The sequence below is a fragment of the Pomacea canaliculata genome, linkage group LG8, assembly GCF_003073045.1.
Source record: "Pomacea canaliculata isolate SZHN2017 linkage group LG8, ASM307304v1, whole genome shotgun sequence".
NCBI classification, from domain to species: Eukaryota; Metazoa; Mollusca; class Gastropoda; order Architaenioglossa; family Ampullariidae; genus Pomacea; species Pomacea canaliculata.
Window position 1 is genome coordinate 6,734,187 of NC_037597.1, and position 16,076 is coordinate 6,750,262.

A 16,076-nucleotide genomic window follows, 5' to 3' on the forward strand; every position below is an offset into this window, starting at 1 on the left:
AAATGTAATAGTGGGGCAGGGTTAGAATAAAAGTAACTATTTGGATTCATGCACACTGAGCATTTCTTGTGACAGGAACTAATGGGCGTGGCCAGCAACAGAGTCATCCGCATGGACCTCAACACTGGCGACTCCATCAAAACCTGGAGGTACAATCTCCTTCAGACCTGGCATGTGAATTGGGAGAATGAGACAGTCATCTTGGCCTTTGAGGATGAGAAGGTCACATTTGCACCTATTGAGTGTTCTTGCAAGACTGTACATGAATTCATTGGTGGCTACATCTTCCTGTCCACAAGATCACAGGACAAAAACCAGTCTCTCAATGAAGAACTGTTCCACAAGTTAACAGGGGGCTGGGCCTCATAGCGACCCAGCGGTAGTTTTGTGTGCATCTTGCATATATGAGGTTACATGTCATACATGCATTTCATCTCGAAGGGAGTTAACCAACATTCCCCCAAACAACTGCATCTCACCATGTACACCTCAACTGAACCAATGCAGAATGCTTACTGTGCTTACAGACGGTGGTGTTGCTGAAATTTATTTATTTCTAGTTGTACACATTGCTTAATGCTGTGAAATGTAGGTTACATGATGCATTGTGTAATCATGACAAGACCGGATAGTTACTTCCGGCCTACACTTCTTGTGGTGCTGATTGTACAAATACCCTTTCTGTCCTTACACTACAGATAATTGATGGTAGTAGACTGTGCAACCTTTGCTGGCAGTAATTCGTGGCATGGTAATGATACAGGTAAAGTGTGATCTGCATCATGCTGCACCACCATCCTTACTGGTAGTTAATGTAGTGATCATCCTGCCTTCATAGACTCATCTGTGATATAATACTTCAATCTTTCTCTTGCTATATAGCTGTTACCTTCAGTGACTGGAAAGGAGGGTTTGCATATACATCATTGACGTCTGCTACTGCTTGCACAGAGCTCAGTTTACAATGTACTTCAAGTTCTACACTACTAATATTGTTACATGCATCATACGCGGTCTTCCTAATAAAACTGAAATGATGCTAGTGTGCTTATTTAAATCTGTTCATGGCGAGATGTTGAACTTTTTTTTTTTTTTACTCACGTCTTCACACTTGAAGATCATCATCGGAATGTGTCTTCCAGTAGTTTCTGCAACTCTGATTTGTGCATGTCTCCAATGCCTACTGCTGGCGTACCTAGCACCTCACGTCCTGCATATCGAAGCTGCCCACAGATGTGGCTTGAAGCAGTTTTCATATGCATACACCGGTTAGGTCAACACATACTCTTTTCACTTTTTCCATAGAACTGTTCTACAGCTCAAAACATGCTGGCATTTTGAAACTTCAGAAAGGCACAAAATTTTCTGGCATTCTATGGCTGTGCTAACATGAATTTTGGATTTAAAAAAGATTTCCAAGACTGAAATGCTTACAGCTACATGTTGGGGTACTTTTGTCCCAACCACTGCATCATTTTCTGGATATTTCATAAAATTTGCTTTCATAAAGTTTGACGTAAGTCAATAAACACACTGTACCTGCCTGCCTAGGATGTTTGAAAAACGTGGCGACACAAATCCCCAAGGTCCCATGTTTCTGTGTTCTTCTTGACTCCAAATAAACACTGCAAAATTGGCATACAAGCTTAAGGTGCACTTTAGGTAAAACTGTTTGTGCTGGCAACCTGACAACCTATAAATGAAGAAATGGGGCAGAAGATGAGGGTGGGTGGATGGCGATAAGCTAACAAGGTGCTATTGTGCCATCGAAACAAAGGTAGCTTCAGTGCCTTTTAATTAGGAACACCCATGCACTTGAAACATTTCTCCCACCTGTTGCCTCAGAGTATTTGTCAAGCTCCTTTTTGATCTCCATGGCAGGAAATGGGCACAAACTCTGCCAAAAAAAAAAAGATTGATAAAAACTGCCTACCTGACAATTGCTTAAATGCAAACCCATTGCTAAATATATCTGGTCAGTAAAACCTCTTTCAATCCATACAGATTGTGGGAATACATCCTCCCTCTAAAGTTAACCCTTTTCTTTCTCATTTATTCTGTGGATGCTGACCACATCTGCTTCAGAGGCAGCAAAAGATGGTTATTGTGCAGATCTTCAAAGCTGGCAGTTAAATTAATGCCCAGCCAAGAACTGCAAACCCAGCAGACTCACTAGGTAAGGCAGTCTGTGAGATTCACAAGTAACCAACAGACCCACTGCAATGTGCATAGATGTAAAATCAATCAACATATCTTACTAATCAAGGCTGCCTCAAAGTAACAGCAGATACAAGAACTGGCAAGAGATGTTCAGCCTTAACAATGCCAAATGAAGTTATGAACATATATGTACAAATATATATGTGAGAATGAAAAGGTCAAACATGGGCAATTCCAAATGCTTACCTCGAGCCTGATGATTGCAATGTCATTTACTCCCTTTTCTTGTCTCTCTTTGTCCAGCGTATAGAAATGCTTCCCTGAGCAGAAAATCACTTTTTTCACAGCCTTCTGGCTGACTGTGTTATCTCCAATGACAGGCTGGAAATGAGTTCCTGGCAGCATGTCTGCTAAAGATGAAGTTGCTACAGGCGACCGTAGAAGAACCTTGGGTGATGCAACTATAAGTGGCTTTCGAAAGTTTCGCACCATCTAATGACAGAGCAACAGCAACCACAGGATAATAAAATCTGAATCAAAGAACCAACATGCATCAGCTCACAAATAAATGCTGTGTTTCATCCTGGTAAACTGAAGAATGGCTCAAATAATGTCCATGCTATGCCAGCAGGTACTCAATGGATATGTCAAAATCTTTCCTGACAGCCAAGATCTTACCTGTCGACGAAGCAGATGAAAATACTGAGCAGGAGTGGTGGGATGCACTATCTGCATGTTGACATTGTCTCCATCTATAGAATCTTCATGGCTGTCACATAACTAAAAATAACAATTAAAACTTCATAACTTATTCTAGGAGGACAAGTCATCAAAAATAAATTTCCAAAATATATGACTAGGTTATTTTCTAAAAGCAACTTAAGGGTCTAAGGTAACCAAGATATATAAGAGTACAATCATTGCAATCTCTCCACTTGTACACAGAATAAAGGACCATGCACATATATCCAAGCAATCCTAATTTCCCAATGGTAATGTCTGGAAGCCTCATCAAGTACCATTTTTACATTCATACTTCACTGAACTCGGTGGGATAGAACTCCTGCATCTAAGTCTTCTCATAATTTTGTTGTTCCCTTGAACAACATTCTGCACTGCCACACAGTTCTTCGACCAACATGGAAAAGCTGACAGCCCAAAGGTTAGAGCACAGGCACCCAAACCCAGTGGCAGGCTGGTTTGATAACTTTGTGGCACAGCCACCTTCCCCCAATCAGAAATTGGTATCTCCATGTCAGATGGGGAGAGGTAAAACATGCTGGCCCCAAGAAAAGTGCGGTATCAAAACCATACAACCAAATGGTTAGGGAATGAATTTTAACCTTATCTGCCAAAATACAAGCACAACATTTATAGCCATTATTCTGAAAATGCATGATCCTCAGCAATGGCTTTGTCTCATAATTCTATCTGATCAAATTTTATGTTTCACTGCACACTATACCTTCTAACATTCTATTTCACTCTGTTTGATCTCATACTTGTTCAATTCCCAAGCTTAAAAGCCTTAGGGGCTTCTTGTTACAAGAAAGAAAACATTATGGTAATAAGCTTTTAACAACCTGAAGGAATCTCTCAATGCGGCATGATGAGTGCTCTGGTCCAGCGCCATCCATCCCATGAGGAAGCAACATCACAAGGCCACTCTGCAGCAACCACTTTACTGTTCACAGAAACCCTACAGTATTAGCACTTCATTATCCAAAATGCTTTCAATGTTCCATACAGCTATATTTACAAAGGGTCATAAGAAGGTCTTCGATTACAAATTTCTGTCATCAAGAAAACACCCTCAAATCAATGGCAGTACTGAAACATTTATCTCAGAACTGCACAGATTGCTTGACATGCTTCAACTGGAGGTTTCTCCAGTGATTTTCATTTTTTTGGAAGAATGATGAATCTTATAAGGGAGGGAAGTGATGCATTTAAAACCTATATCAATTGTCTATACAGCTGCTTCTGTCGAAACAGATTTTTTTTAAAGCTGTTGTAAATTGAAATTTAACCAAAAACAACAACAAAAAAACGGCTATAAGAGATAATAAATGTTACTCCTAGTTCTCAGCTAATACCTCAACTGTTTGATTCTAACGATTAAATTTAATTTTAATAATAATAATGAGGATTTATAAAGTGCCTTTCCAAAAATTTTTGCTCAAAGCACTTTAAATATTTGTATATAAATCATTTGTAGACTAAATCATAAACAACCATGCACATATATTCACATATAACAGACATTCTCACTTCTAAAACAGACACTACTCACACACAAAGTAAATAACACACATTATGCTCGCTCAGTCACAGTAATGTCGTCCTGAAAAAATGAATCTTAAGTAAAAGAATCAGAGTGATGAATGCTGACAGGTAATCTGTTCCAGTTGATGGGGCTAGGTAGGAAAAAGACCTCTGTCCATATGTCTTTGTCTTAGTGGGACTCACAGAAGCTTGGTGTCAGATGATGAGCGAAATGGTCATGCGGGTGAATGGATGGGAGCGAGTTCAGAGAGATAATGAGGGCCAGTGCCAGAGAAAGCAGAGTAAGTCAAAGTGGAAAGTTTGTAGGTTATACAATGTACAACTGGCAGCCAGTGAAGAGAGTGTATGATTGGTGATGTTCATATCTAGATGGTCTGCAGATGAGGCGAGCAACCTTATTCTGTATCCTTTGAAGTCTGTCAAGAAGATACTTGGGAGTTCCAGCTAAAAGATAATTACAACAATCTATACTTTAATTTAATTTGTGCACTTGTAATTCACATCATCATGACCAAGATAGGTCACACTCTCTGCACTGACCAGTAATGGTAAATGTAAGACAGTGAAAGTTTGATACAAATAAGCACACAGAACAGATGCAGTGTGCAGCCTTACCATTATATGGAATTTTCGATAATTTAAATTGAAATGATGAGATAGAATCATTTGAGCAAAAGCAATAATTAGTTTTATCTTTTAGTGATAATCAGCTTGAAACTGATGACTTTTTTTTAGCAACTTGTAGTTTTGTTAAGAACAGCTTTTTCAGTCTTAAATTTATCAGCTCTTGTATTTAAAATTACTTTTGGGGCAGATCCTTATGCAAATTCTGCAATAGAGTTAAGCAAAAACATAAAAATAAATAAATGATCAATAGCTAGCTGGCTTAACAGACAAATCCACTCACACTCTCCACCACTAACGAAAGTGTCAATGATGATCTGTGCTCCATTGAAGAAATCCCCAAACTGAGCCTCCCAGAGAGGTAGCAGGTTTGGTGTCTCAATGCTTGCTCCATACTCAAATCCCAGCACCGCCTCTTCTGACAGAATACTGTGTGCCACCTGGAAATGACAACACCACTGTAGCTGTACAATACATATCACCAAGCATCGCCCATCTTTTTTGTCTTGTCCCTACACTTTGGTGTCTCCTGCTGCCTTGCACTGATTTTGTTTGTTCTATAATCATGCCAAGGTCTCTGCATTCTATCGCTCATCTGTTGTTCAAGGCTTTTTGCATTATAAGTTTACTGTTCTCCATTTCTCTGCACCTATAACTTTTTACTTTTCAGCTACAGATGATGCACGCTTCACATTTTCTTATCTTTTACTTCAACACATTTTCTATGTGTTTAGATCTGTGCATGTACATGACATCATCTGCACCTCCAATAAGAAGTGTATTTATTCTGCCTGAATTTTCCATGAAGTTTCTCAACTACATCATGATCAATAATACTTCCTCAGTCCCACAATTGACTACTTTGTACCCTGAGCACTTTGTTGTTGCTATTTTTATTATTTAGTTTGTTTTTTTATGATAAAGTGATTTGAGCTCATCTTTATGGTGGGGAGAAGAAATTGGTGTTTAATGCAACACACTGATATCTCTGTGTATCAGTGAATAGCTGGTGTTAGAACAATGACATCTATATCACAGTAATTTACCATTTCTTTCATCATTACATATCATCCATTATCTATATTGCTCAATGTTATAATCTCTAAATTTTGGCTATAACTATCAAATTTTCCAAGAATAAAACATTTGAACAGCATCTCTGCACCAGTTTCTGCAGTTAAATTAGAGCAAGACTCTATTCTCACCTCCAAAAAACCTTGCTGCTTGTCCAGCATGTGGTTAAGAGGTATGTAGATATCATCAGTACCCTGGTCAACCAGCATGACATGGCGGTGGCTAAAAGTGCCACGTCCTACATCCTGACCACTGATACGTACGTTGAAACCTGCAAGAAAAGCAGCAAATGCCCATAATGTGTGCTGCCTAAAAATGAACTCCCCAATCTTGAAATCACTTCTAAAGTGAGATTGCAAAAACGAACTTCTTCACAACCAGTGCCTGTTTTTGTTGTTTTTTTTTAATTTCTGCCTTATAACTTAGTTTCATGACAGGACCTTTTCTTTCTATACAGCTGCCATCGTTCATCTAAATTTAGGAAAGGAAAACAATAACTAATTTCTTGCAAATTAAATCACTTAAAATATGAACAAAGAAAAAGCTCTTTAAAATGAAATGGTTAGTCAATAATGGTTGTTGTTATTTTGGAACACATACATTGAGCCACCACTTTAGTTCTAAGTGATGAATCACTTTGCTTTTCGCTTGTATGGAATGAGTTAAAATAAAAACCACTATGTTATGACCAAAAACTGACGAATAACAATATATCAAGGTATTCATAACAGAACACATTTATGTATCTGCCACAGAACATGAGCATTATTCATCACAGTCACATACCTTGGTACAAAAGAGACCCAATGGCCAAAGCTTCTGCAGTGGCCCAGTCTAGGTCCACCCCTTCTTCCACCTTTTGGCGCCGTCGATCTACATGAGTCTTTTGGATGGTTGGATGAATGGTCTAAGTAAAACGAGACATCAATAGAATTCTGTCCTAGAATCTGTTATGCAAAGTACATGACAGCAACATTATCATTCACTACCACAATCTTTCTCACTAAAGCTTACAAGTTGAGAAACCTGCCTTATACCCATATAGAAAGATAGTATTATAACAAATCCTAGGATACAATCGTATCACTACAATGTACAGAACATCGAATTTTAACTCACAAAATCAGTGGGAGCTGCCACAGATTTGACACCAACAAACTTAAGAACATTAACATCAATGCCTGTATCCCAGGTTGTCACAGTATGTCCAGATGCTTGCTCTAACCCTGACCACTGCTTTTTCAAATGCTGGGCCTGACAAAAATAGAGATTAAAACAAATTGTGTACTTAGAAGTATTAATCTTAGATTTTTCAGCAAAACTAACTACCCCAATAAGTCATTCAATTTAATTCAGCATTATATTCATCATTCCTAAATAATTCCCTTCTATTTATAAGAAACATGAAATATTATTCTTACTTGGGCACAGAAAGAGATCACAATAAAAAAAATAGCATAGGCAATACATATCAATGGCAACAATAATGAAGATGTGCTTTGTTCCTTCCCACTAGCTGTAACCCTGACTCTTAAAGACAATATCCTCACTACCTGCAGTGTTTATGGAGCAAGCGATAAAGAAGCTGACCTGTGGAACATAAGAATCAACTTGTGACAAGTTGTTCAACAGCTCCTTGTTCCATTCATGAACAGATGCATCAAGCATTGACCGGTCACAGAGGCCTTCACTCTGTCCACAATGAACAGAACAATACAAAACAAAACAAAAATGCATAATGCAATGCACAGCAAATTAAAAAATCCAACAAAAAGCTATAGGTAGCTTACAATTATTGTACTTTTTCATATGATAATTGCATTTAAAAAATATTTGACCTCAATATTTCACAAGTCAAAAATATAAATGTGTGGCCCACCACAATCTGCTGAGCATAGCCATCAGGAATACTGCCACGACTTCTGATGGCCTGGTACATTAAGGGTTGAGTGAAAGTGGGATCATCCAACTCATTATGACCCCATTTGCGGAAACACAGTAGATCCAACACAACATCCTTGCCAAACTTTTGCTGATAATCCACAGCAATGGAGGTAGCACGAATCACATCCTGTTTAAAACACAAAAGGTATTCATTTTGTTAAATTCCTGCATTGATAGAAAAACATTTCATAGATTCCTAGTTTCACCATGTAATATAGCTTATCATATACAAGTAGCTCTTCCTTAAAGCCTCATAATGATAACCTCAGCCTATTAGATGAAGGGACAAAACGCTCACTGGTAACCAACATTATTGGCTCCATTTGTACTAATAATCATTGACTATGATTTATCTTTTCCAGAATGTACCTTCATGTCTAACATCTATGGATCAATACAAAATTTATTTTATACCAGAAAAAGTAAAGTTTTAAGTAAGAATGCGTACACACACCTCTGGATAATCAGCATTGACATGAATGACTGGACAGCCGTTGACCTTTGCCAGATCACTTGCATATTCAGATGACCTAAAAGTATTAAAAAAAAAATACAAAAAATGTATAACCTGTTTCTAATATGTACTGATCACAAAAATTGTTCTTATTATTAACAGTTCTTAATACAATTTAAAGACTGTGCATAGCTATTGGCTACCAGACAATGCTGTCTCTTGACTTGTCAATGACAAAATATTGCATATAACCTACAGCTACTAAAATAAAAGCTAATAAAAGCTAATTAAAAAATTCTTTTTGAAGACCATTTCATTAAGCTATGGCATTTATAACCATATTCCTATACATATTTTACATTTCGTGCAGAAATGCAACAGTTATTTTTAACAGAAATTAAAAAAAAAAACTGTTTTGCTCTGTGCTAGCAAGTGTTGTGCAGATCAAGACACATCATTGGCTTTATGGACATATATGCCCATGCATGCGCGTTCACACACACATTCTGAAATCCTGAACGACACAATGACATACAAAACACTAATGCACATGAACACTTACTCTCAACCACAGATAATCATGTATACAAATGATGCCTGCAACAATTTACTTGAACACAAAGAATTTAGTAAAACATCAAATCACATGATAATACAACTGCAGATTAATGTATTATAAATCAGCATATGAGGTCATGTAACAAAACAACTGTAAACAAGTATAATAAAACATTTAAAACCATCATGCGACTGAAGGTGTTCTATTAATGTTATGAAAAATTTTAATAACCATCAACAATCAACGGAAATTTAGAACTGCCAAGTTTTCTGTTCACCAAGAAGTTCCCTAAGCTGCAAGCTGGAAAAAAAAGAATCCACTGGTTGCTTTACTGTCTGCAAGGTCCTACTGTATATTAACAACTCTTAGACAAACATACAAGATATGCCTGTCAACTTCATTTTTATGCAGTCTCAAAATATAATGCTACAAGCCACTGTTACCTTTACCATTAATGATAAAAATAATAAATAAAATTCATCGTAACTCTAATGAATTGCAGAAAAGTTGAAATATGACACTTGGTGATGTGAATATGTGAATGTTTCAAGAAATTTATCTAAACTTTTACTCACCTCCCTAAATTTGCTTCAGTTGTGTATCCAACCTGGTTGTTGACAATAAGATGAATGCTCCCTCCAACCCTAAAATGAGCACAGTTGGCAAAAACAAAAGTTTCTGCAACAATTCCCTGCACAAAATAAATAAATAATATAATAAACACTCCAATGTTTTCGTTTAGCTTACAAATTTAAATGCATGTAGAGAATCAGTGCCAATGATCACTTAAATTTCATTTTATATCTATTTGTAAGATGGTGTTACTAACTCTAAAGTTTTTTAAGCTTTTATCAGTGTCATTCCATCATTTTGAAAGTATCATCTCATGATGATCAGCAACACACAGGATACTTATAATTAATGGAAAAAATGGTGGCTCTGCAACTTTCTTCTGTCGCTGATAATACCACCACTTTCACTCTCACCTGTCCTGCAAAGGAAGCATCACCATGCACCTGGAGGCAAAGCACTTTGTTCTTTAGCTGGGAGTCACTGCTGCTATATTCACCCACACCAAGTCTTTGTTGTTTAGCTCGTGTTTTCCCTACAGCAACTGGGTTATTGGCCTTGTTCACAATAAAAAGAAAAAAAATGAAGGTGAATTAAAAAAGGATGACCCAGAGTTCCGTATGTAGAATGTAAGGCTATGGAAATCTTGAAAATATTTTTACAATTCAGATTTTTAAACTTACCTCTAAATGAGATGGATTAGGAATAAGAGAAACGTGGACACTTTTTTCTTCAAAGGACAAATCCACAGATGTGTCTGAAAAAACAAGCAAACAAAGAATTGAAATGCATTTAATATGAAGTACTAACATTTACCAATACTATCTACTGCCACAAAAACAATATGAACTGTACTTTATCCTCTACACTATTCTCATGACTTGTACACTAAGTTTTACAAATAGTGAAAAAGAAAAATTTTTTGCATCTTGACAATGACACTTCTACATTTTCAACATAACCTATATAAATGACTTAGGTATTGCACCAAGTAATATCAGTCTTACAATGAATATGCTACTTTACAAAATTCCTTGGACACTCACATAGATGAGACAGGACATCTCCTACACCTGCTGCACTTGGAGGCAACTCACTTTTACCTTTCATCTGGAGTAAAAGTGAAATCAATTCCTACTAAGTTTCACAAAGCAAAAATGAATCTCTAATCAATGAAGTCTTTTAAAACTCTTTTAGGCTATGGCCCTCTCATAAGCAGGAGTTTTTCATACAGAATTAAACATAAGTTACATCTATAGTTTTGTCTGCTATTTTATTACTGCTATTTCATTTCAAAAGAAATAAAATCATAAAAATAAGACCTTTACTCAAACCAACTTATCATGAAAAGGATTTTAGTCAGCATAAATTTTAATCCTCGGCTTTAACAAAATCAGCACTGAGACAATTAAATAGTTTTTTTAAAAAAAGAAGATTAAACACTGTATTTCTGTCTGACACACTAAGACACTGAATGCTTTTGTTGCTCACTATAAAAAATTAAAACTATTTAATAGCATCTTTGGTGGCTCATTGATTTACACGATTCTAGGACAAATCTTTAAAAAAAAAAAAGACTGAAAGGATCTGCTCTGCCCTCTAAAATACGGTCTCTGATTGCTCAGTGGTAGACTGATTCCCAACAGTCAAGTGAGGTCAGTGAAAGGGTAAGGGAAAAAATGTTAACAAAGTCTCCCAGAAATCTTTCATCTGATATGACAATCTCCTAGTACAAAACTTACCTTCTGAAACATGATGACAGGTGGAAACTTCAGCATACATGCCAGAAAATTCAGTCGTCCCCTGTGTGGCATGCAGATCACAACTTCTTGAAGGTCATCTGCATTTAAGAAGAAAAGAAAATAAAGATTTCACATGTAGCATTTCAACACTTACATAAAATTAACCATTTCTTGTTTACAATGCACTAAATCATTAAAGAAAGTATACCCTTCTAATAATCTAATCTGAGAGTCTAGTAATAACAGTATTTATAAACCACCCATTTTTGCAATAGCAACTCAAAGCATACATGTGCAAGTGCTCATGCATAAGCATGCCCATGTGCACACACAGACACACACACTCACAAACATATACACACAAATAAGATATGTACTTGAGAAACAAATACAAGATCGTGTACAATAAAGAAAGGTCAAGGCTGCAGCAAAGAGAAGAAGAAAGGATTTCAGAGATCTTTTGAAAAAAAAAAGGGTGGGTTTATAGTGAATGTGGTGGGGTAATGTGTTCCAGGTGGATAACCTCCCCCTACATTATATTACATCATTGATCAAGACACCAAGGTATGTGACAAAAACAAATCAATAAAACCCATCCACCCCTACCAAGGACCTTGCAAAATCTATGCAAATAATCTTAAAACTTTTAATTTTATTCCAATAGCTGTGAATGACCAAGTTAAAAAAGAAATATTTACATATATTTCTACAGATGTGTCATTACATATACCTATAAAGATGACACCTACACTGGCAGCTTTTCCTGAAGATTTCATCAAAACAGCCCATCATACTTTCTCCACCTTCTCCTCCATATCGCTTGACTGTTGTGAACTTGTTGGCAAGGAAATGGTCAAAGGCCTAATGCAAGTGTAAGAGACAGTAAAACTTGCCACATACAAAGTTGTATATTAGTACAAAAAACTGTATTTTCTTTTGCCAAGGATAAACCTCTCAAGTTTACATCTCTGGTGGACAGTTCAAACAAAGGAGTAGAAAAGAACTTATTATTTCACAAACTGTACCATTTTACACACTTTTTTAAATAAGAAAATGCTTGTCCTTGGTGAATCAAGCTGGAGTAAGATGATTGCACTGACATGCCATGCTTTAAAGCCAGGACTTTCAGAATTGCAAGACATTAAAAAAAAAAAAAACCCAAGTCAAATTGCACCTCTCCAATTTGTTATTCAAAGACAGGAAACAGAAAATTAAAAAAACAAACAAACCTGGCAACGCAGAAGAAGTTTGGCCAATTCAACTCTTCTCTCATCTGACAAATGAATGTTGTGTCTTGTCTCAAAGGCAGATGCAAACCATACTCTCTCTTCTTCTGTCTAAAATGTTAAGGGTAAAAGTGATAAGGCCTTGAACAGGCGGATAATAACAATCATCCCATTAAAAATTTTTTTTCAAAATAGGAAAAAAATCTGAATTTAGAATCAACGGAGGACCTGACTAAGTCAAAATTTCTGGTTTGTTCTGCATCAGATCCTCATTCATGCCAATATGCAAAATCTTCACACCTCAGTCAAAACCACACGATTCAAGCCAAACACAATCTCAGTCAAAGCTGAATTCGATTTTTCAGATCAAATTTTAGAATATCGCTTAAAGCAGAATCTGATGGTTTAAATAAAAAAATTAATTAAACAAATGTCATAGCTCACAGAGAGGGTTAAGAAAGCAAGTTATGACTGCAGACAAAATGCACAGTCTCCTGTATTAACCTTAACGAGATAAATCCATAATCACTCTTTAGCACTCACCCTTCCATATACAACTAGGAAGTCTAGAACTGTTAATGTCAGTCATCTTCATAATACCATGTTACAACAACAATAAAAATATTCACAATAAGTCACCACTAAGCTAATATCTGTGCCATCTGATAATTGCTATACATTATATTCATATTAGTTTACATATCCTAAAATGGTTGATAGTTGGGAGGTTGATTGTTTGAGTTTTACACTGTGCCTGCAACTTAAACTATATCCCAGCTATAGCATTTGCGTTAAAAGGGGCTGAAAAGGGCTTGCCCATACTCCTCACCTGCAGATGCTCAAATTCAGCTCCCATAGAGCTGCAGTAGACATTCTCCAGCTGTGCAATCAGATCCCCAACTCTTATTCTATCAACTCCACCGGAGAAAATGCCTGCTAAAGGAACTGTGCTCTCAAGAGTGTGTGATACACCAAACTGGTTCAGATCTAGTTCTGGGTACCAGCTGAAAGGAAATTCACAAAACAACATTTTCAGATTTGATGAATTAAAAATTAAGCTTCACATACTTTATTATTTAATTTATAATAATATTATTAGTTCCTTTAAATATTCTTTGCTACCACAGATCTTTTGTCTTCAAGTTCTGTAAGTGACCAGTGAGTCTGAAACTGTTGAACAAATATTAATGATCTTTCAAATCCCTAATCATGAATCTTTTTTCCTAATCGATTTAGCGAAACTCCCAGTTTTTGTCACGTGGTAACAAAATCTGTACAACAAACAATTAAAAACAAAATGTCAGCAACTGCTGGAATCATTTACTCTCATTCTTAAAATCTTCTTCACACAACTGCAGAATCTGCTGGACCTCCAGAGTTTTTATTAAGTACCAAGATCACCAAGGTCCTTCCCTCAGTTATACACTTAAGTCATCTAATAATCTAATATTTTTAATCCGTATTTTCTCCACTGAATTAATAACTCAATGTTATTTGTGCACATTATTTTAAAGACTTTCTATACATATAAAATTAATGCAAAAAATAAAACCTTAAAAATGTACAAATTCAGTAAGTTTTCATTATCCCATATCATCCAGTGATAATACTATATAAAAGTAATATTTCCTTCCTTAAATAACAGTGTACCTATTTTGTTTAAGACCCAGTGGGTCAAGATGGGCTTTTCGGTGGCCATAACGACGATATGCTTCAACTAAGCGCACGATGTTTCCATTTTGAATCCTGTTGGCATTTTCACTATCTGAAACTAAAATAAGACCAAAAAAAAAGTGATGAGCAGAGTGGGCAATCCATCTGTGAAAAGCAAAACTTAATTCACAGGCACAGATAAACTACAGATCTTAAGCAGCATACAGATTTTTACTGATGTATCGAAATAATCAACTTTAAAAAAAATACTAATATGACAGATAGTTTTAAAACTTTGTTTTAAGCATTCATGTTCAAGTAATGAAACTAAAAAATAAGGAAATTATGGGTCTAAAAAAAATCACATGACAAAATGATAAAAAGAAACAGGGTTATTATCAAATACATTAATCTGAATTTTTATTGTCATTTACATTTTTTTCTATCTCTTATAGTTATTTTTTAAAATGGTGGATTTACATGCGCTTCAGGGTAATGTGACCTAGTCGAAGCTTTGCGCAGTTGTTGTATTTTTAAAGCTGAATGATATGTTAATATGACCTTCTCCCTACCATTTGCACTAAATTCTATATAGGTGTTTCTACAGTAACACATGCATAGTATGTTAGCTCGACTACACAATAAAATGTATCTTTTGCTCCTTAACAATTTATAATTTTATTGATCACCTTTACCTAAAGATTTTTATTTTTACATTTACATTAACAGTTCATACTACATAGTTCATGAACGTACTCCTGCACACGTCTGTTGTTCATGTGTACGAGCAGAGGTGTGTCTCACTCTGTTCTCCGATTGGTTACCTTTCTTTGACCACCTTGAGCACACTATTTCACGAGTCTTGCTAATCATATAAAACTCCTGCTAGTCACTGCATGTATAGACCCACCGTTTCTCGTATTAAAAAAATTATAAGACTGCAACACGAGTTGCTTTCAATGTAAAACTGAGGGATAACATTGAAAATAGGTGCATCATGAAGGGTGAAGGTCGAACAGTTTGCAGGTTTTTCTTACACTCGTTACTCACATGTTTTTCTGTCTTTTGCTGATGACTGGGCAGGCACAAACCCATAAACTCCAGACCTCGAATGATACGCTGCGACCACAGGCTGACATCGCGCACATCTTGAAATGTGTCGAAAAGTAGCTGCTTTCAGCATATTCTTGAAAGTTTCTGCCCCTCCTTTCGCTAGTACCATTACGTCACGACAGTTGTCTTAGTTCCAGTTTTTCGCCTTCACACAAAAGAGTTGCATGTCGTATGTCAATGCTTCTCATGAGACCGAAGTCGCTAACCGTACAAAAATATTTTTCATTTAAGAAAAATGAACTAGTATGTGTTTAACAAAAGATCTTTGCTTAGTTCTTATAGTTTCCCTTATGATAACATCGCTACCGGCATTATTACTTAACTTAGTACCCTTCACGCTGCCCCAGAAATAGCCACCGCTAACCTAGTTTGAATGTTGTTTACGAACTGAAGTCCAATGTGCTGCATGGCGATCGACGAAGCTTCTTCCATTTTTGTTATGTTTTAACCTCAGTGTCCGTGCTCTAGGGGGCTGATAGGACGCAGACTGTGGTGGTCGAACATCTCGCCCTACTCCATTTTCTTCTGGAGTTCCCCATATGGACATGTGGTCCGTGCATGTCTTGTTCTTAGGCGTAATTAAGAGCATGCTCCTTAATTAGGAGTACGAGTATGCGCTTTAAAAATTGTGTAAATCATCATCATCATCATCAATCATCATTATCATCTAA

The 16,076-nt window shown here is 36.4% G+C and overlaps 2 protein-coding genes across 2 annotated transcripts in view; one reads left to right on the plus strand and one right to left on the minus strand.

Moving 5' to 3' along the window:
• The window catches only part of LOC112570202 (fermitin family homolog 2-like), an 18,149-nt gene extending 17,110 nt beyond the window's left edge, over positions 1 to 1,039 (plus strand). Inside the window, exon 12 of the mRNA XM_025248520.1 lies at positions 76 to 1,039. Coding sequence (XP_025104305.1) covers positions 76 to 369 — 294 coding nt within the window. The 3' untranslated portion in view covers positions 370 to 1,039. The remainder of the gene's footprint in view (positions 1 to 75) is intronic.
• The window catches only part of LOC112570201 (probable 2-oxoglutarate dehydrogenase E1 component DHKTD1, mitochondrial), a 16,025-nt gene extending 357 nt beyond the window's left edge, over positions 1 to 15,668 (minus strand). Inside the window, exons 1-23 of the mRNA XM_025248519.1 lie at positions 15,343 to 15,668; positions 14,290 to 14,410; positions 13,469 to 13,643; positions 12,643 to 12,750; positions 12,163 to 12,274; positions 11,414 to 11,511; positions 10,718 to 10,781; positions 10,355 to 10,428; positions 10,088 to 10,228; positions 9,677 to 9,792; positions 8,543 to 8,618; positions 8,024 to 8,215; positions 7,735 to 7,836; positions 7,264 to 7,398; positions 6,931 to 7,051; positions 6,276 to 6,415; positions 5,354 to 5,510; positions 3,744 to 3,844; positions 2,839 to 2,940; positions 2,407 to 2,652; positions 1,834 to 1,897; positions 1,540 to 1,625; positions 1,102 to 1,223 (exon numbers count right to left, since the gene is read on the minus strand). Of these exons, the coding sequence (XP_025104304.1) occupies positions 1,122 to 1,223; positions 1,540 to 1,625; positions 1,834 to 1,897; positions 2,407 to 2,652; positions 2,839 to 2,940; positions 3,744 to 3,844; positions 5,354 to 5,510; positions 6,276 to 6,415; positions 6,931 to 7,051; positions 7,264 to 7,398; positions 7,735 to 7,836; positions 8,024 to 8,215; positions 8,543 to 8,618; positions 9,677 to 9,792; positions 10,088 to 10,228; positions 10,355 to 10,428; positions 10,718 to 10,781; positions 11,414 to 11,511; positions 12,163 to 12,274; positions 12,643 to 12,750; positions 13,469 to 13,643; positions 14,290 to 14,410; positions 15,343 to 15,514 (2,805 nt within the window). The 5' untranslated portion in view covers positions 15,515 to 15,668 and the 3' untranslated portion in view covers positions 1,102 to 1,121. The remainder of the gene's footprint in view (positions 1 to 1,101; positions 1,224 to 1,539; positions 1,626 to 1,833; positions 1,898 to 2,406; positions 2,653 to 2,838; positions 2,941 to 3,743; positions 3,845 to 5,353; positions 5,511 to 6,275; positions 6,416 to 6,930; positions 7,052 to 7,263; positions 7,399 to 7,734; positions 7,837 to 8,023; positions 8,216 to 8,542; positions 8,619 to 9,676; positions 9,793 to 10,087; positions 10,229 to 10,354; positions 10,429 to 10,717; positions 10,782 to 11,413; positions 11,512 to 12,162; positions 12,275 to 12,642; positions 12,751 to 13,468; positions 13,644 to 14,289; positions 14,411 to 15,342) is intronic.
• Between the last annotated feature and the right edge of the window lie 408 nt (positions 15,669 to 16,076).